The sequence below is a fragment of the Ailuropoda melanoleuca genome, chromosome 10, assembly GCF_002007445.2.
Source record: "Ailuropoda melanoleuca isolate Jingjing chromosome 10, ASM200744v2, whole genome shotgun sequence".
In the NCBI taxonomy this organism is placed as follows: domain Eukaryota; kingdom Metazoa; phylum Chordata; class Mammalia; order Carnivora; family Ursidae; genus Ailuropoda; species Ailuropoda melanoleuca.
This window is the reverse complement of record NC_048227.1, coordinates 33,450,942-33,471,031: the sequence shown is the minus strand read 5'-3', so window position 1 is coordinate 33,471,031 and position 20,090 is coordinate 33,450,942. Positions and strand designations below refer to the sequence as shown.

General features: G+C 39.3%; 1 protein-coding gene and 1 pseudogene across 14 annotated transcripts in view; both read left to right on the top strand.

Moving 5' to 3' along the window:
• Positions 1-20,090, top strand: part of RBFOX1 (RNA binding fox-1 homolog 1) — a 2,017,010-nt gene that overhangs the window by 965,483 nt on the left and 1,031,437 nt on the right. The window contains exon 1 of one of the 14 annotated variants that reach the window (XM_034670401.1): positions 5,749-6,270. The exons of the other annotated variants lie outside the window; for them this stretch is intronic. Within the exon in view, the coding sequence (XP_034526292.1) occupies positions 6,226-6,270 (45 nt within the window). The 5' untranslated portion in view covers positions 5,749-6,225. Of the gene's footprint in view, positions 1-5,748; positions 6,271-20,090 lie in introns of those variants that run through there. 14 annotated transcript variants of the gene reach the window in all.
• Positions 977-1,556, top strand: LOC109490356 (annotated as a pseudogene).

Sequence of the window (20,090 nt, the reverse complement as noted above, 5' to 3'; positions counted from 1 at the left end):
TGGTTGTTTTCAGGAGTGTCTCTCCTTGAATCACATCCCATAGTCCAAAGCTAGAACACAGTAAAGAAGAAAGAGACTCTTTTCCTGTCAGTCGGCCAAACAAGAGCCAAAGGCTTTTGAGGAGGCACTTAAAGAATTTTCAGTTTGCAATTGTGCAGAAGCTGTTGTTCAGGTAATTTAACATTGATTTTAGTTTAAAAGGCAATTAAGACAAAATGGGCAGCCACTAGCCACTTAGGTTAAATAAGCTTAGATTTAAATTGCTCCCCATTACCACCTTTGTTTTCTAGGTTTGAGCTCTTTTATGCTAATTTAGCATGCAATGGTGTGGTGGCCCAGTTGGGGCAGGTGGATGAGAGAGGAACCGAGCCAGAGCCAAGAAGATGGTTATTGAGAGAAGTAGTTGGCTCAAAATTGTTCCCAGGGTGAGATAGGTTCTCTTTTATCCTCTTACTGGGTATATGGATTCGTAGAACATTCCAGGATTCTGGTTCTTTATATCTATAAAGTCCTAAAAATGATACCTGTATTTTGACTTGGTGATTTATTTCCAAATATTTATCCTGAAATAACGAGCAGAGATAAGGTCATAACATTACGGCTCAGGATGTTCATTTCAGTGTTATTTAACATCGAGTGAAAAGAAATTGTGCATCCTTATGGTGGCATACCAAAATTGATGTCTTTTTAATTTTTTATGGCAGAAAATCTTCATGATATATTGCAAAGTGCAAAAATATTATAAGGCAATTTATATGGTAAAATGTCTATTATGTACTCATGATTTTTCAGTTACGTATGCAGTGAAAAATGTTTGAAGTGAGGGGTGCCTGGTGGCTCAGTTGTTTGAGCGTCCGACTCTTGGTGTTGATCTCAGGGTCCTGGGATTGTGCCCTGTGTGGGCTCTGCACTCAGCAGGAATCTGCTTGAGATTCTCTCCCTTTTCCTCTGCCCCTCCCCTGCTCTCATGCTGGTGCCGTCTGTCTCTCAAATAAATAAATAAATCTTTAAAAAAAAATCTTTGAAGTGGACAGATTTGCAATGCATTACATGTGGCTATCTGGGTGATAAATAATGAGTGACTTTTCCCCTATGCTTTTCTGATTTTCTCAAATTTCCACAGTAAACACCTAGGAGGTGAGGAAAGCTCCTGCTGCTGAGCTTTGGGGGCAAGCCTGCTGGGATCAGGGCTCCTAAGACAACAAATATGTCCGAAAGGCTGTGGTGCAATGCCATTTTTGCTGGTTATAAGCGGGATCTCCGGACGCAGAGGGAGCACGTAGCACTTCTTAAAATTGAAGATGTTTATGCTCAAGATGAAACTGAACTCTATCTAGGCAAGAGAAGTGCTTCTGTGTACAGAGCAAAGAGCAACGCAGTGACTCCTGGTGGCAAATTGTACAAAACCCAAGTAATCTGGGGAAAAGTCACTCGTGCTCTGTGTGGGCTCATGCCACAGAAACAGTGGCGTGATATGTGCCAGATTCCAAAGCAGCCTTCCTGCTAAAGCCATTGACCACAGAATCCCTGTGATGCTGTACCCTTTAAGGACTTAAACTTCCTGAAAAGTAAATAAATAAAGGTGTAGCTCTGTTAAAAAACAAACGAACATATTGGTTTTATAATTATAAAAAGGATTGAAAACAATACTTGTTGTAACACTATTTAAAAAATCCTCTCAGTAGTGTGCTTCATACATGCCGCCCAAGGATAAGGTTACATGTACCTGCTAAATGATGAAGAGGTAGAAAGCATGTTCTCTTGCGATAATTCTGTTTCTTGCTCAAAGAAAGTCTGCTAAGCTTCATTACAGAAGGTCATTCACCTGGTCCTAGTGTAAAGTTGTAAGGTGAACCATTCTATAGAGCACAGTTCTAAAATATGCCCAGGTGATTCATGCATTTGTCTATTAGGAAATGTGGCCATTTACCAGCAACCAATGTTGAGTTAATGGGATCCATTTAGGAATATAACCACAACAAGCCCATCATAAATCGTATGCTCTCCCATCTGAATATGCTTCATTAAGCTCACCTTTCCTGATGCAACTGGATTATTAGATGTCAGGATGAAGAAAATCATTAGGTCCCGCTGCTCTAATCCTACAAAGCACCAATGTGGTTGCTATGTAATTTTATTTTATTTTATTTTTTTCAGATAGAACCTGCTTTGTGCTTTTCTATAGGAAAATATTTTCTAACTGGTAAAGAAGCAATATTACTGTATTGTGAGGCATATCTCAGTAGGTCATTACCATAACTTCCAGCAGAAGGGATAATCTACATCACATTTTACTTCAAGGATAAGATTGATTTTTATAAAAATCTTTAGTGCATTGAAGCTTAGAAATTTTTTTTTCCTATGAAGAAGCAATTAGATACTGGAGTTTTCCAGAAATGTTAGGTGAGTGTAAGCTAAACCTTGATGTGTTTTTGAAGGCCTTATCATTCAACAGTTGAAGAGAAAAGGCAGTTTCTGGGGGAGAAAAGCACTATTGGCACGATGGCAATTGTCACAACTCACATGGCCAGAGGTGTCCACCATTTTCTTACATTTACATCTATTTGATATTGAGAAATACCTGAAATAACAAAGAAGAAAATAATAAGCACCCTTATTTCCACCATCAAGAACCACCAATTTTGAGTGTTTTCTTCCAGGTATGTATGTATACATACAGGTATGTATATATACATATATGTATATGTGTGTGTACACACACACACATATATATTTAAATATACAATATAAAGGTGTATTTTAGGGGTTTTATGTATATACAAACTTTATTATAAAGGTAGATGTATGTGCATATATATATGTTTATATTAACAAGGTTTGTGTACATAAAGCAGGTACAAGACCTTTTATATATAAATGTTCTTTTTTATTTTTTTAAAGATTTATTGAGAGAGAGAGAGAGCGAGCATGAGCGGGGAAGGGGGAGAGGGAGAGAGAGTAGACTCCCTGCTGAGCATGGAGCCCCTCACGGGGCTTGATCCCACCACCCTGAGATCATGACCTAAGCCAAAATCAAGAGTTGGACACTTAACCCACTGAGCCACCCAGGTGCCCCTAAATGTTCTTTTAAAGGAAAATTGAAGTCTCAACCTCTACCATCAGTAGCAATACCCTCTCCGTTTCCCAACACTATTATGAATTTGGGGCCTAGTCTTCTAGATCAATGCCAGATAGTAAATATTTTAGGATTTGTGGGCCATTTGGTCTCTGTCATAACTACCCAGCTTTGTACTCACAATGTATAAACAAATGGACATAGCTGTATTCCAGTAAAACTTCATTCATGGACACTGAAGTTAGAATTTACTATGTTTTTCACATATTCCTGTTCTTTTAATTTTTTTTAACATTTGAAATATATTTTTTTTAAAAAAGTGTAACTTGTGAGCTGTGCAAAAGCAGGCAGAGGCTGAATCTGGCCAGCTTCTGCTCTGGGTCATTTTCTGTATATCCACAAATATTTATATAACTACAGAAAATCTATAATATTATTCCTTTTTTGCATTTTCTTTCATAAATAGTACCATAGTGTATGAATCATTTAAAACTTGCGTTTTTAATCTCAGCAAAATTTTGACTGAAAACTATGTTTATATAATTCTATGTAGTATGTGTAGATATTTTCATCTCCATATACATTCATGCCTATATAGCTATAGATTATGCATACTTTAGTATGCATTTTTTCACTACCATATAGTATTCCATCATAGGATAAATTGCATTTTCTTATACTGATAAGTATTCGTCATTTTTTCCCCCATGACAAGCAGTGGTGCAGGTATACCCATGAGTACAGCTTATACGTGTATTTTGTTAGGGCAGACCTAGAAGTAACTGCTTGGTTATAGGGCGTGCACATTTTCCATTTTAATAGCTACCAGTAAATTGGTTTCTGGAATGACGATACCAATTTATATTCCCACAGGGAGACTTTCTCTGTCCTTGGTTTGGAGATTTCATTCATTGCTGTTTTCCTTTGGAGTGGAAGCAAGGAACCCACTTTAGCTGTGTATCCTCTTGTTACCACAGATGCTAGTGCGGACCTTTATTTCCCTCTGGATTAGTACAGAAATTGTTTTAAGTCTTTGCTGGGGCACTTACACATGAGAATAGCAATTTATATCAATAACCAGGTTTGGCAACATCTGCCAAGGTTGTCATACTCCGTGATTAAATGGCCATATGTGCCAGGGAGCATGGGGGCAATGGGGTTGTAATTAGGGTTTGCTATCTTTCCACCCGTCACCCCCACCATCCGTAACTTCCCCTAACCTTGCTTTTGTGCGCTGATTTGTGAATCAGATGATTCCCCTGAGAATGCCAGTCTCTGCTGCGATAATATGACTTTATTTTGTGTATCTCTGTAATTATACAGGGTTCTGGTTAAGGAAAAGTCTAGAAACCTTTTGCCACTTTACCCAATGCTATTGAAAACCTTGACCTGAGATGATATGTGCATATATTAGATTTTAACTTAAATAATCACAGAGTATAGTGTATTCTGTACTGCACCATCATTGTAAAAGGAAGGTCTATCTAATGCTGTCTTAGCATCCTTTAAATGCCACTGCCCCTGCAAAAGGCAGGCAGAGACATACACCAACTTTTCTTAACTCCATAAGGAACAAGTTAAAAACCATATTGATGCAATATTTAAAACAGTCTTAATGCATAGAAGGAAAAAAAAAAACCCTTCTTCTCATTTTGTTACTGGTGTGACAGAGATGGATGATGGTTATGTAAGGGACTTGGCGTGTTCCAAAAAAACCTGGAAATATTGCCTCAAGATAGGGAGCTATAATAAATGTGCAAATAAATATTTGAAAGATTTATTAGCATTTTAAAATTTGCTTACCAATATATAAAATCGTAATCACTTGTGCACAAGGCCTTTAACTAAAATAAAGTATCCAAGAAGATGACACAGGAATCCAATGAATACTTCACTGTTAATCGAATGTAGTCTATACATATACATAAAATTTTCTTGCATGTTTACTTCCTTCCTATTCAACTAATAAGTGCTTGAAAAAACAAGGCCGTTTAGTGTATGTAGCTTGTAGTTCTGACTGTAAAGAAAAAGAAAAAAAAAACCTAATTTTTCTGCATTCAAAAGATTTGTCTCTAACAAAAGCAACGTTTAGACTGGGAATAGCCAGAGCCTAGTGTAACTCATTCCCATTTAATTAAAAAAAAAAAAAAGTCACAGATCTTTGCGGATTTTTTGGGAAATTTACTTTGATGCCATTGTTATTCAAGGTAAGTACATTTTCATAGGTGATTTCTAAAGTTCAACAGGACAGGGCAGATATTTCCTCCTCAAAGCAGGGTCATATTTTAGAGCATTTTCATTTAGCAGATAATGTGTAAGATTTGAGATCACAAAGTTTTAACTAGTAGGAAAAGTGTAATCGTTTCTCTGAGGAAACACTGAGGAAAGCCTATGGGGGGGCGGTGATGGGGTTTTCCATCTTTTACTAGTATTTATATGTGGAGTAGCATATTGGAAGTCATAAATACTGTCCCGTGGACATTTTGAATAATGCAGGAGTAGTGTAAGTAATTGGAAGTGCTTATATCCTGCCTTTAGACATTTCACTGCTTGTGAGTTAAAATTGGTTGTCAAGTGTGGACTCGGCGGACCGTGCAAGGTGCCCTATTCTGTCATGTGGTACATATTTAATGCTTGAAAGAACAAGGGAAGGGACACGTGCAGGAGAGGGAGAGGGAGGGCAAGCGGGGAGATACTGCTGCCGGCTCCCTGCTCGGTGCTTTGCAAGCGCTCCGGGAAGCGAGGAGGCGGGACCTACGCAGCCTCAGCATCCATCGCCTTCCCGGGGCTGCAAGACTTTGCAAAAACATTGGGCGTCCAATTTGGCGAGTGTTTTGGCGCGGAGGCCGAGGCCACCCGGGAAGCTGGGCTCGGGCGCGGCAGAGTCCCCGGCACCTTGGTGTCCTCCCTTTGTGTACGTCTCCACGTTGAATGCCTCCTTGCTCGGGCTGCTCGCTCTCTCTCGGCGCGTTCTGCACCTGCTGGCGGTGGTGTCAGGCTGCCAGGCAGCCAGGGCGAGCTCAGGCACGGCGCGCACGACAGATGACTGGAGTCATTTACATTGCTAGCACGTGGCTGCCGTTTGCTGTTGCCTCGGACTTCTCCCGTGTTCTCCCGGGGAGGAAACAGGAGGCACTTTGCAGCCGACAATGAAATCTTGGCAGCTAATTGCAGTCGTGGGAGATGCCCTTCAGGTAAGGCGAGAGAAGAGGGCTCTAAACACTGTCAGGAAAAGGAGAGGCAGAGAGGGAGAGCGAGGGATGGAGAAAAGGCAGCTTCTGCAGAGGCTTCCTGAAGCCCACTGACTCGCGGGAGGGGGTGGGAGAGGGACGGGGACCGGGGGCGGGCGACAGGGGGGAGGAGTGTGCAAATTGACATTTTTGGCTGCCTGTGGCAGAGGAGCCGCCGTCAGCCGCTGTCCAACGTTCACGCAGAGAGGGTGGCGGCGTGTGCGCCTCCGGGGCTGCTGATTAGAATAGGGACTTGGCGGCGGCAGGAATCCGGGTAAACCAAAGCGGCGATGGGAGGCTGCGGATGCATTTGCAGCGCGTGAGTGAGACACGGTACGTGAGGCCAGCCCGGGGACCTCCGCGGCTGGGTCAGGGCTCGCCCCGGGAGCACCCAGGGGCACAGGACATCTGGAGAGGGCGAGGGGCGTTTGAGGCTGCGGTGGAGTCGGGAGAGATGAATCGATTTTCTTACTGACTAGAAGTTAGTGGGGAACTTCATTGCCCATTCTCATTGGCTCCGTTTAACTTTATTTCCAGAGATGAATAAGCGTTTATAAGAAACCCCGTAAAAGTCCCAATAGGCTAGCAGGGGTTTTGCAAGAGCTGCGCGGTTCTTTAAATGGGAGGTTTATGAAATGACTGGCCAGATGGGCCGTGCTTTTGGAAAGTTGGCACGCTCACGTTCCGATGGGGCATGTGTGTGCGTGTGTGGGAATATGTGTTGCATGTTTGTGTAAACATGTCTACCGTGCCGGTTGCGCTGGTGGGCCCTTACCTTCTCTGCTTTTCCTGACTCCCAAGGAAGAGAGATTACATTGACGATATTGGAAATGCTTCGACTTAAGAAATAGGCTCTGGATCATTTCATTAAATTAAACAAGAGTTGCCCTTCTTGAGAGATCAAGTGGGAGAAATGTGCTCTGACTTCCAAAGTGATGGAATTAACTGCCAGGCATTTAAAAAAATATGCAGAGTGTTGAATACGACATTTATCGGCCTAGAAGGATCACCTAGAAGACTCAATCTCAGCCTGTCCCTCAAGCCATTATTTTCAGATTACAATGGAATTGGTGGTTTTACTTACTTCTGTTGACAACAGAGCTGTGTCTCCCCCTACTTAAGAGGGGCCCCAGGGGAATTCTGAATCCAAAAGTTTTGTTGGCAAAATCATCTTAGAAATTGTTCATTAAATTCCCTGCTGAAAGAGTCACTTTTTGAGTATCTTTAGATATCTCATAATTTACTCATTTTCATATGGTTTTAATTTTGGTCACACAGAAACTAATGCAATCTATAACGGAGGCAGTAAAAAATGATTGTGCAATCCTCTTTATTTGGGTAGCTGGGCAGTAAATCGGTTGAAGACTATAAAATCTTTCTCAACTGTGATTCCCTATTTTTGATCAAAATGTATCTTCAAAAATCCAAAGGCCATGAGTATAAATGTATTTGTGAAATGGACTAACTTGCCTTTGTGGTTTGCTGTGATTAAGTTTTAAGAGGGCTGTTCTTCAAGTAAGTAAACTACAGTCAATCAGGGACAGCTGTTTACCACTGGCATTCATAGGGAATGCGGGCAGCATTCTTGATTTTCATACAGAAAGCAGGATTTTTCAACTCTTTATCTGCCCACTCACACTCTCCACACATGCCAGCGCTTCCTCTATATTAGAATACTCACGGATTATGAAGAGAAAATTGCTTCTCTGAAGAGTTGGAGGAAGTATTACCTATGGGGGAATATTTATTTTCTCCCTTACTTACCTTCTTCCTCCTCCCTCCCTCCCTCCATCTCTCTCTCCCTCCCCCCTCCTGCCTCCCCCTCCCCCTCCTCCTCCTCCTCCTTCGTCTTCTTCGGTATTCTCTGCTCTTATACAAGAACCAGTTAATATCAGGCAATCTGCTGTATCCTAATCTTATAAATAAAGGCAAATAATCAAACTTTTCTTGTAATTTCATTTTTAACCAAGCAAGTCAACTCTGGAGAATGCCTTTACTATAAGAAAACAGCTAAATCTTTTCTCTGTTATCACCAAGAGATGGGTTTTTACAACATTGCATTTGCTTGCTGAACTTTATTGGGCTGGGCATATTTTTATGTTCATCTATTGTAACCTTTTCCCTCAAACTTCTATTTTCTCTATTACCTGTCTTAATTTTAGAATCTGGATTCATTTTAATCTGTATTTACTTGGACTTTGGAGAAACAACCGTCAACCTTGAATTATGGGCCAGCTTATTTAAGTGTCACATAGTGGGTTTTTTTTCCATTTTTTTCTCTTTCCATGAGTATGACACAAAAATTAAAGTAGATTTCATGTAAAGGGCTTTTTGCCGCAATTGTCTTCTTCCAAACTATAGTTGTAAGATTTTGAGAATAAAAGGTCATGTTTTGAGAATATTATATGAGAATCAGAGTATATACCCTTTATCATTTTCTGTTTGATTACAGAGAACCTGATTGGATAGGTCAATCTTGAGCTAAATAACTATTACAATGTCCAGTGAAGGATCTTTTTGGTCTTGTTTTATGCTAAATTTATAATTTTTCTATTAGGTTTTGAGCAGAGTTTGTAGTACCAGAGACATGGAACATAGTCCAAAGGTGGAAGGATTTTTATGAAATAATAATAAATCCTTACTATTATTAATTAAGCTTCTATTTATGTTTAGTTCGGCTTTTTTTTTTTTTTAATTCATGTGTGTTAGTCTCAAAGTCATCACGGAGTGGATTGGAACAAGTTCTTTGAAAGTAATTCTAATGGAATTAAAACAAAAGTCCTTTTATGAGACTTGAATCCCCATCTTGTATCGATTTTTCAACAAACATAAAAATAAATAGTGAGGGAGAAAAGCATGGACCTTTAAAGTTTTTTGCACTTTCAACTTTATTTTGTTATACATCTGAAAACTCCAGAATGTGAGGTCTTTGTACATACTTAGGGGTGGATGTCTTTGTCCTTCTGTTTGTTTTCCTTCATTTTCATGCAGAGTTGAGCACTCGCATGTATTATGAGCAATAGTAAACAAGAGCAAATAAGGGCACACCGAATTTTTTAATTATGCATTTTAATTTATTTGAATTAAACCACATATAACAAAATAGCAGTCCTGTCTATCTGGTGTTCATGCTGCCCCCTCCCTTTGCTTGCAGGGCACTAAAAGAATTAAGTAATTCTTTAAAAGTCAGCTTGTAACATACAATATTCAGCTCAGAAACCTTTATATTTAATTATCCAATAGCTATGGTGTCCTAGTCTTCAGGAGTGTTTTTTTATTAACAGATATAAAGTTGATGTGAAAAGTTGTGCGGTGAGTGTGTGTGTGTGTGTGCGCGCGCGCGCGCTCACCCAAAAGGCTGAAACAGCTTGTGTCAGCTATAGCAACTCGTTTTTGATTCAGCAAAACTAGGTTATGAATTCAAGCAATTAAAAATGACAAAAAGCCCAATTTCACTGCCTAGATTAATACACTTCCAATTTTTCCTGCTCCATAAAAATTTCAAAGTGTTCCTTTCTGCTTAGGTGTTTGCATAACCTATAAGGTATTGGAAGGCCCCCATTTCACATTTACTTATGATGTCTGAACACTTTGATGTAGCAAATGTAAATAGGATCAATTGGACGTTCTTAACACAATTTTGTATTTGCAATTCTTGTGAAATTATTTCGGTTGGGTTTAAAGGAAAAGCAGGAAGTGCAGTTGTTAGTTCCCTAACATTAATCGGTGGTGAGTAATCTTTCAGCTACTTCCAATGTCATGAAGGCCGGGAAAGGCTTTTTGAGAAATGGTATAATTACAGCACAGATAGTGTATTCATGTTCTCAGGGTGGCAGTGATTTCTTTTCCTTTTTTTTTTTTTAATTATGCAACGGTGGGCATATTTATTGCTTTTTCTCTGCTTCTACAGAAGTCAAGTCTGAATTCTGTATTCATGTTTATCTAATTAGCCAAAATTCAGTTCTTAAAATGGCCCTTTTTTTACTTACAGAGTAATTAGTAGTCACAATGAGCCACATTGAATTCACAGCAATTTTTGGTTAGTTGGTTAAATTTTCTCAACTGGCTTGATGAACTTTGATCACACAGACAACGTACACACACAAACAGAAGGAATCAAGATGCCCCAGTACTTTTTACTTTGCCCTGTCAATCCAGCACAGAAAACCAGCGAAAACCAAGTGTGTCAAGGTGGTCTGTATACCTGTCCTTTGCTTTGGAAAGAGAACCTCCTAAGGGCTATTTGTTAGGAAGGCCTCTACTAGTCTTTCCTTTTCTCTTCGTGATAATTCTGCATCTGCATTTGCTACCTGGGGATAGATTTCTTTGTTGTCTAATTGAAATCTCTACTTGTAAGGAAATCAGTTGCTTGTTTGCTAATGAGATGAAAGTACCATTTGTGTTTTATAGCTATTTGAATGTTTGAATAGAGGCCTTCCATTTTTATTATAATGACGAGGATGATGAGGATGGTGAGGTGGTAATGCATCAGCAGTAATAGAAATAACCATACAGTGCTGATTTCTCCCTGGGCACTCACTGCCTCTGTGTGTTGCGCATTGGACTGGGAGCTTCAGCAGATTTTCTCTGGTTCTTAACTCCCCGAGGTAGGTATTGCTATGCCGATTTAGAGATGGAGAAGAGATCTTGAAGATTTTTTATAATTAGAATAAGCCACTAGACGCCATAGTTTTCTGACTTCAACATACCAAGATACCATTGAAATTTAATACTCTGAATTTAGAAAGAGACACAAAAGGGGTATCAACAGATGCCCTAGGCAAGTGGTTCTTAACCAGGAGCAATTTTCTCACTCCCCTCCCCACAACAGGGACATTTGGTAGCATATTGGAGACAGTTGGGGTTGTTGCATTTGGACGGGGTGCTACTGGCATCTACTGGGTAGAGACCAGGGATCTCGCTAAATATCCTATGATGCATAGGACAAAAAACCAAAGAATTTCCCAGCACATGATGCCAGCAGTGCCAAAATTGAGAAACCCTGTCCTAGGCGATACCAGTGATGCTGTGACTAATGCATACATGGTCTGATTTTTCAAGAGACTGGGTAAGGTACATGAATTTCAGTTATTAAACTTTTGAAATCTCCAATTGGATACTGTGAATAGGATCATAATGCAAAATCAGAAGATCCATATTTTCTTACAATTTGACTTTAAAATTTTACAGCTGCCTACTTTGAGTATCTTTCTTTATAAATATGACATGGGTCATTGTGATTAAAGTACCTACTTTTCCCTGATTTACTCAGTGTTACCTCTCATAAGTGCTGAAAAATGAAATTTCTTTCTATGGTACTGATGTCAATAGAAATGCAGCATCACAAAATGAGTCACGCAACAGTAGTTCCAAGAACCTTCCTTCTTCCTTCTCAGCATTCAAACACCATTATTTTCTCCTTATCTTTAAAGGTTTAGCACAGAGGCTTATTTGCTTATTTACTTAATAAATGCTGAAATAGTGTTCCATATGTGCCAAGCACTTTTGTTAATATTTTAAAATACTAATTAATTTAATCCTTACGATAAGCCTAAGGGGTTGATACTGTTCTTAATCTACTTTTTACGGAGGAAAGAACCCAGGCCCAGAGAACTTGAATAATTTGACCAAGGCCACACAGCTTATAAGTGGCATAGCTGGGATTTAAACTCCACAGTCTGTGTTCCTGTCCATTTTGGCAAGCTCTTTAACAATTCAGATTTGTGTATGTGCTGAAGCATACTTGTTTAGGCAACATCTTCACTTGAGTTTTGAAAGAAGACATCTTTAGTTTCCTTTGTGTGGGGGGAGTTAATTGTAAAGTAACTTAACCATTTTTAAGGGAGAGTAAACACTAATGCCCACAGCTTTATTTTGCTTTTTAGCTACTATTAAATGTATACTGCACCAGAATCAGGAAGACCCATGAGTTCTCTTTATATGACCACTTCCAACAACAAAAATCACCAAAGGAAAACAATAATATTCAGAAGAGCATAATTTTCAGGATGGATTATCTTTGTTTTATTACCTAGTTAATAGTAGCATTAGAAAAATGAAATTATTGAACTGCATCTCCTAAGGGGCTTCAGGAAACTTAACTCTTTGGTTTCCTGGCACTTTAAATATATTCTAGGGAGCCCAGTGTGGTCACACCAAGTGGAATATGGTGGATGTGGGCACATCGATTTCCCAGCTTGATCTTGCTAAAGCCAATCCATTTGTCCTCCCACATTTAGACCATGGGAATGACCATGCCAATCTCATTCTCTGTTGAATATCCAGCATGTAGTAAAACCAATGAAGAGAAAAACAATTAAGGTAGGTTTTAAATAGAAGTGCTGACTTGATATACTTTATTTTGTGTTAGGAGAAGAAAAGACCTTTCAAGTGTGCAATTAAACATGGATACCATGGGTTGTTCAGAAAACAGAGATGGGCATTTAGAATCTCAATAGATTTCAAATGAATAAATGGATGGAGGAATTTTTTAAAAAAATCTTACCAAGGGTATGCATGAGTTTGTACTTTAATAAAAAAAATCTTACATTTTGAATACAAAATATTGGAGGAAGAGAGGGTAGTAACAGCAGGAACCATGGATCTGACAGACGTTAGTTCCCTGTCAGCTTCCTCCTCAGACTGTTGACCCATATTTCACATGACTTAAGTGTTGTTACATAGCTCACCATGCATTGCCCCACAAAAAACTCAAAGATGCTGAACCGTAAGAGTAGATTGCATTCTTCTCAAGGAGAGCCACAGATTCCTTCCTGGGAGAGAAGAAGCGTCACTGCCTTGGAACAGCTGTGGTGTGGCCATTCAGCATTGCCAAAGCCATGAAAAGAAGCTCTTGAGCCACCCTCCTCCAACCCAGGGACGTTCTGGGAACTGATCTGGAAGTGGAAACCATTGCGGTTATTCTTTTATATTTCAGGCCCAGTGAACTTACATTTACACAGAGAAAGCAAAGAGTGAATCCCATTTCAGAACTGTCAAAAGACCAATGTTGGATCCATTATCGTCACATTTCCTTTTTTAATACAGTTCATTGAACTGGCTTTTGTGGAATACCTATTCTATCTAAGTGTTGGTTCAGGAAATAGTTTAAGACTGAACCAGAATTTATTGTGCAATGATAAATAAGTGGGAATAAACTCACATAGCTAAGGGTACCCAATAAGGTTCTGTAAGTGTCTCCATTAGTCTATAGTGCTAAAATACATATATTTCACTTAGTTGAATTTTTAAAAAAAGGAAATTGGATTTAAAGTGGCCATTTTAATTCTGTATTCAGTGGTTTTGGTTCTAACATATTTCCACATTTAATGAGAGAATCTACTTTTTAAAACAAAGACAACCGGTGATAAACTTTGTGTGCCATCAAAAAGAATGTGTGCAACAAAGGGAAAATGAATTTTGGCCAAGTCTCTATTATCAAATTTTTCCAGGGAACTAAAAATATCAAGGTTACATCAATGTTATAAGTGGTTCAGGCTTCAACTTTTTGCTGCTAATAGGAAAAGAAGCCAGGCTTTGTTGTAATGCACTAGCTAACTGCTCAATATATAGAATTGTACATTATTATTGTTATTATTACAGATACTGCCTGCCGAGTGTTTGCAACTAGCCGCCCACTGTGTGAACTTCCGGATATACAGTACTGAATTGAGTACTCCACCAGCTTTATGAGATGGAGAGTTCTTAGACCCACTTTTCATGAGGGGAGACTGAGTCTCGAGGGGATTTTTCTAGAGTTACCAGTGGCTAGTAAGTAGAAGGATTGGCAATCAAATTTGAAACTTTGTGACTTCGGGGCCCATTTTCTCCCCCTTTTGACTCAAATCTGTAGGAATATCTATTCTAACATTGGTGGAAAATGGCTCTGACATATATCATGTTTCGTTAGCCCTGGATGGTCCTTTTTGATCCTCTTGTTAGGACCAACGTTCCTTTATGCTTTTCAGAATATGTGAATGGATGGATGGCAGGATGGTTAGACAGATAGTCTGACTAATGACACAGAAGGGAAATTGGCAAAGAGCATGAATATAGTTTTTGGAAAAAAATAAATGTAAATACCAGCAAGGATATGAATATATATTCATATATATACATATGTGAAAGTTTCATCTGTATTTATAAATGTTTCATAGATTATAATAGAAAATAATGTGTAATGAAATAGGCATTCTATACACTATTGGAGAGAGTGTGGAATGACTTGTTCTTTTGTGGAAAATAATTTGGAAATTTTTGTAGGTAAAAAAAGTACATGCTTTGACCTAGCATTTTCACCTCTAGGATTTATGTAATTGCTCAAATTTGCAAAGATGCATGTTGGTTGACTGCAGCATGGCGTACAGTTAACAAGTGGAACAAATTAAATGCCTAATAGTAGGGGATTGGACGCCCTGAACACAGTGGATCCTCATCGTCCTGAAGTCGTGGCTGCGGTGTTGGAAGTGGACAAGAACCTGAACTTCGGAAATGTGTTATTAGGAAAAGTTTGTCAGGAAACTAACACACACGTCCAAACGCTTTATATACACAGTGAAATTGCAAAAGACAACTGAGGGACTGCGGACGTGGTCACTGCTGTGGTTACTGTGCCATGTGACTGGGAAGGGAACAGGGGAACTCGGGGAAATCGCTTTTAGGATTATACAAACAGATAAACTGTAGGGGTCTGCCGTTCAACATGGTACCTGGAGTTAGCCACATGGCACTGTGCACCTGAAAATGTGTAAGAGGGGAGATCTCATGTTAAGTGTTCTGCACACGCACACCCACACATGCACACCCACACTGGACACAAGGAAACTTTTGGAGATGATGGATGTGTTTATTACCTTCATTGTGGGGACGGTATCAGTGGTAGCTGCATATATCCAAAATCATCCAATTGTATGCACTAAATCTTTGCAGGTTTTTGTATATTAATTATGCTTCAATGAAACCTTCAAAAAATTTAACCTTTATTCTTTTCAACAAACATGTACTACTTTGATAACAAAAAAATAGTTTATTTAAAAAAAAAGGAGCTTCCATTTTTGGAATACCTCTGGTCGGTCAGTCCCTCACCCCCAAATGCATACGGATCACCTTAGATATCAACATTGATATTGTATGTTAGACATAGGCCACCCAAATTGTTTTGAAAATGTGCTTAAGAGAGACTTATAAAAGGAGGTAAAGAAGCCTAAAAATGGCTTGATTTAAAATTATGTCCTGGCTAAGGTTTGGGGTTGGTATGTGTTCTGAAACGGTGTGGTTGGCTGTTGGCAATTTCTGAAAATGATAAAGCTAAGTGTTAACTGTAATGGTTTGGCCACAAAGGAAACGAAACTCCCCCGATGCTGAAGAAACTTGTCATTCATCAGAGGTACTGCAAAATCATGATCCTTATCCTTCCAGCTGCGCGTGTCTGTCAGGGACTGTGGGCTGCTAAAAGTTGTATACTATTATTTTTTTATTCATCTCTGGGTCATTTCATCTTCCTGTGCAAGCCACATGAATGGCTGTGTATGAAAATTGTATTTTGTGCTGAATTTCCCACTGTGAAAGATGTTTACTATATATTTATGAAAACACTGCAATAACAAAACCCTTTATATAGCCTTTCAATTTGCTGTAAGGGCAGATAAAATATTTTTATCTCGAACTGAACTTCATACCTTGGGAGATTCAGCAGGCCCGACTCAGAATAATAAAACACTTCAGAGAAAGGCAGGCGCTGTTCAGATTGCTTCAGAAACCTGTGTACGTCACTCAGCAGACCTCAATTCCTTTAAACACACCAACTGAATATATAAAACCTAGAACTAACAGGTATAATTTATGCATCATTAGACAAAATAATATTTTTTAAATTTATTACATAGTTTTGTAATGTGTCTACAGAGATTCAGGGTGATTCTTAAGGATCAGTGTTTCCTTAATATGGAAAAATAGGGAAGGAGGTTGATCATTGCCTAAATGTATTCACAGTGCTCATTCTTCACCTTCATTTAGGCTTTGCAGTTTTTTTAATTGATACTTTTGTCAAGATAATTGTAGATTCACATGCAATCATAAGAAATAACATGGAGAGATCTCTTGTACACTTCACCTAGTTTCCCCTAAGAGTAATATTTTGCAAAACCATGGTATCCCATTACATCCAGGATATTGACATTGCTACCATCCACTGATCTTATTCACATTCCCCCAGATTTATTTGCACTCATTTGTGTATGTGTGTATTTAGTTCTACACAACTTTATCACATGTGTAGTTTGATAAATCTACCACCACAAATGAGATCGCAGCTGCTTCCATTACAAGGACCCTTAACCCCAATCCCTAAACCCTGTCAACCACTGACCTGTCCTCAGTTTATAGAATTCTATCATTCCGAAATGTTGGCAAAGTGGAATCACACAATAGTTAACCTCTTGGGATTAGTTTATTTGTTATTATAATTTCTTAGAGTTCTAAGTTATTTCGTGTATCACTCATCTGGGGCTTGTTGTTGTTGTTTTAATCACTCAGTACTGTGTTCCCCAGTGTGTATGTGCCACAGCTCTTCAATCATTCACCTGTTGAAGGACATCTGGGCTGTGTTTGGCTATTATAGACAAAGTTGGTATGAACGTTTCTGTACAGGTTTTTGTGAGCCTGAGTTTCACATCTCTGGGATAAATGCCCAGCAGCGGGCTTGGGCGATTTTTGATTCATGCACATTATGGAAAACATTAATATGTTGCGCCTGTAGGAAGTCAATGCCAGTTGCACACAAACCAATAGAAGGAAAAATAGAAAATCTTACCCACATCTTAATGTTTACTTCTACATAAACATAGCACTAAATATAGAGAATAGCCAGCATTTATGTAGCATCCACCATATGCCAGTCGGTACTCTAAGCCTGTTGTGTATGCTCACTCATTTGTCCTCACAACGGCCTCATGATGTGCACGCTCTTATTATCCCACTTACAGATGAAGAATCAGGCACAGAGTGCTTGAGTAACTTGCCAAGATGATACAACTGGTGCATTTAGGCAGTCTGGCTTGAGAAACCCTCATCTTAACCACTACTCCATGATTTGAACCTCATTCATAGAACTGTTGGTCATGCCTCTGGGTCGGCTGAGATGGCAGCTCTCATTTGGTTTGGTACACATCTATCACTATGGCTCTGAAAAGAAATAATACCTGGAACTGGGTTTATAGAACAATCAGCTAGCTGACTTCCCTTAACTGACTGCTCTGTCTTTAAGCTTACTTTCTTTGACCATCTTAGACAGATGGAGGCTTCTTCTGGCTTTTAGATCTCCAAGAGGTAGGTTTCACAACCCTCCCTTGGTTACGCACTGCAATATTTCACAGCTCTCTATAGCAGTATGGTCTGCTTTTCGGCATGGCCCAAATCTGTCATATGGCGCACTGAGCCCCTCATCATTTGTCGACTTTCAGTGAGGATGTGGAATTGATGGTGACCATATCTACTCACCAATGCAACTTAGAGGTAACTATTTCTAACAGAATCTTGCATGGCTGCTTTACGTTAATCATGGAGCTATTCATTCCTCCAAAGGCATTTCATATTTCCACCAGGCTTATGAAGTATTTAATACTTTCATATGCTCCAGTGTAAAGCCATCTGTTGCAGTGACAGGACAAAATGTTGAAGACAAGAACAAGCGTATGTTTATGGAAAGATTCCATGAAATGTTAACAAGAAAGATATGTGCTACTCTAGGGTGTCTTGTAGAAAATGGCCAGGGGAATTTGGAAGGCATGGCCTCCAGCACTGGTATTTGTAAATTGGCATTTATAAATTACACATGTTCTTTTATTTCTGTCTCATAAATCTGGACTAGATCAGCAATGTAAGCGGTGGCAGAGGCCTATTTGAAAGAAAATAGTGGTATTAATTAATTTTTGGAACTTTATTTCATCTGTTGTTCTTCATGTGGTTCATTTGAACAAGTGGATTGAGAGCCTGCCGTGTGCTAGGCATGTGTGTTGCTGGAATAGCTAGATTGTGTTTCTAAACAGCCAGAACCATTCCTCAGTGCCTAACTTTAATAGCCATGTTGTGGTCTTGCTAATATAAGAACAGTCAGATGGGAATCAATTTGGCTGCCCACTTGGAACATATCAGTCGAGGCACGGTTATCTAAAACTGTTGCTACACCACATTGCCCCTTGCTGAACTGAGCTCAGAAAATCAAAGCAAATGCCTCCAAGCTAAGGCCCTGATGCTCTCGGGGAAAAACATCACAGCTAAAATGCCTTGAGTATCTGACAAGCACTTGGGGAAGACACTGTACATTAACTGGCTTATTTCAGCTTCCCCAGCATCTTATGTGGCAGGGGTGGTCCTTGTCTTCATTGTACAAATGAGGTAGCAATTTTAGAGATGGTAAGGCAATTTACCCAAGATCGCGCAGTTCCTACTGAGTAGACTTTGGGTCTGGCCACAGGGAGACTGGGTCCATTAAACAGCTGCTTAACTACTGTGTTCTGTTACTGACACTAGGTAGACAGAAGCTTGTTCGGTGCTGTCTGACGAGGTCTTCTGGAGGTGAGCTTAGCTGGAACAGGTAGGTCAAAACTGAACGGACTTTTGAAAGTATCGTGGAGCTTGGTGTCCTCCAAAGACTTGCACAGCCCTTAAGTTCTCAGTTACTTTTTCACTTCCTGCAGAAAGTTGTCAGTGATTCTTGAAAGCCAGGGAGAGGTTTGTCGAAGAAGTTGGCATGAAGACAGACGAACAGCTCTTTCAAGTGCTACAGCAGGACAAGATCATGTGGGGTCACCCCCAGAGGCCTCCTTTATACCAATTTTTGAACTATGTCCTACCAAGAAGTGTGATAAAGTGCCTTAAATCAAACACTTGGTTCCAATCACAATAAATGGATTAACATCATATGTATGAACCTAGATCTCAAGTGTACCTGTGTCAAAAAATGATAGTTTCTGGCTAGCTCCTCTGAGGTTGATAAAATTAATGAAATAGCAGAATTTAGGGAGATTTATAAGCACAAACATGTATGTTCAAGAAGAGCAAAATGTCATCAGATGAAGCTAATAGAAGAAAAGCTAATCAGAAAATCTGAGAGAAAAGAAAGACAAGGTAGCTTGTAAGGAACATTGTTTATTTCAGTCAACCTCTTCAGAACGATGTCAAGATTTCTTCTATAATCAGGCCATTTTAGACCCATAGGTTTTGCCTGCAGGTGTTCATCTCAACAATTAGATTGAAATGATAGGTTATAAATTTCATGAAAACAGAAAACAGGTGGACAATATGTAATTAATTCGTAGCACAATGCCTGGCCCACATTAGAGTCTCAATAAGTGTTCTTTTTTTTTCAATAAGTTTTCAAAGAATGTATGATCATATTGGATTGTGTCAGAATATTTAGTATGTAGTAAATCCTGGTAAACCCAAGTAATAGTTATATCTATAATAATTAGGTAATGGTCCCAGAATCCTGTGAGGAAAAACCGTATTATTTCCACCTGCTAGTTCTCTCTCTCCTGAAGCCAAAGTATATGTGTAATTATTTTCTAAATTATGACCAGAACAACGTGCATAGTAAAAACAGTGGCACCGTTTATATCTGATCTCCCAACTAAAATATTGACACAACCTTACATAGGGTATACGGCAAGCAGTAATGTTCTCGTGCCTTCTCCCCCAGCACACCCTATTGGCAAAAAGCGACTTACGGTTAATGCAACAGTGAAAATAAATTATTACCATTCTCTGATTTTGTGACAGGTTAGTAA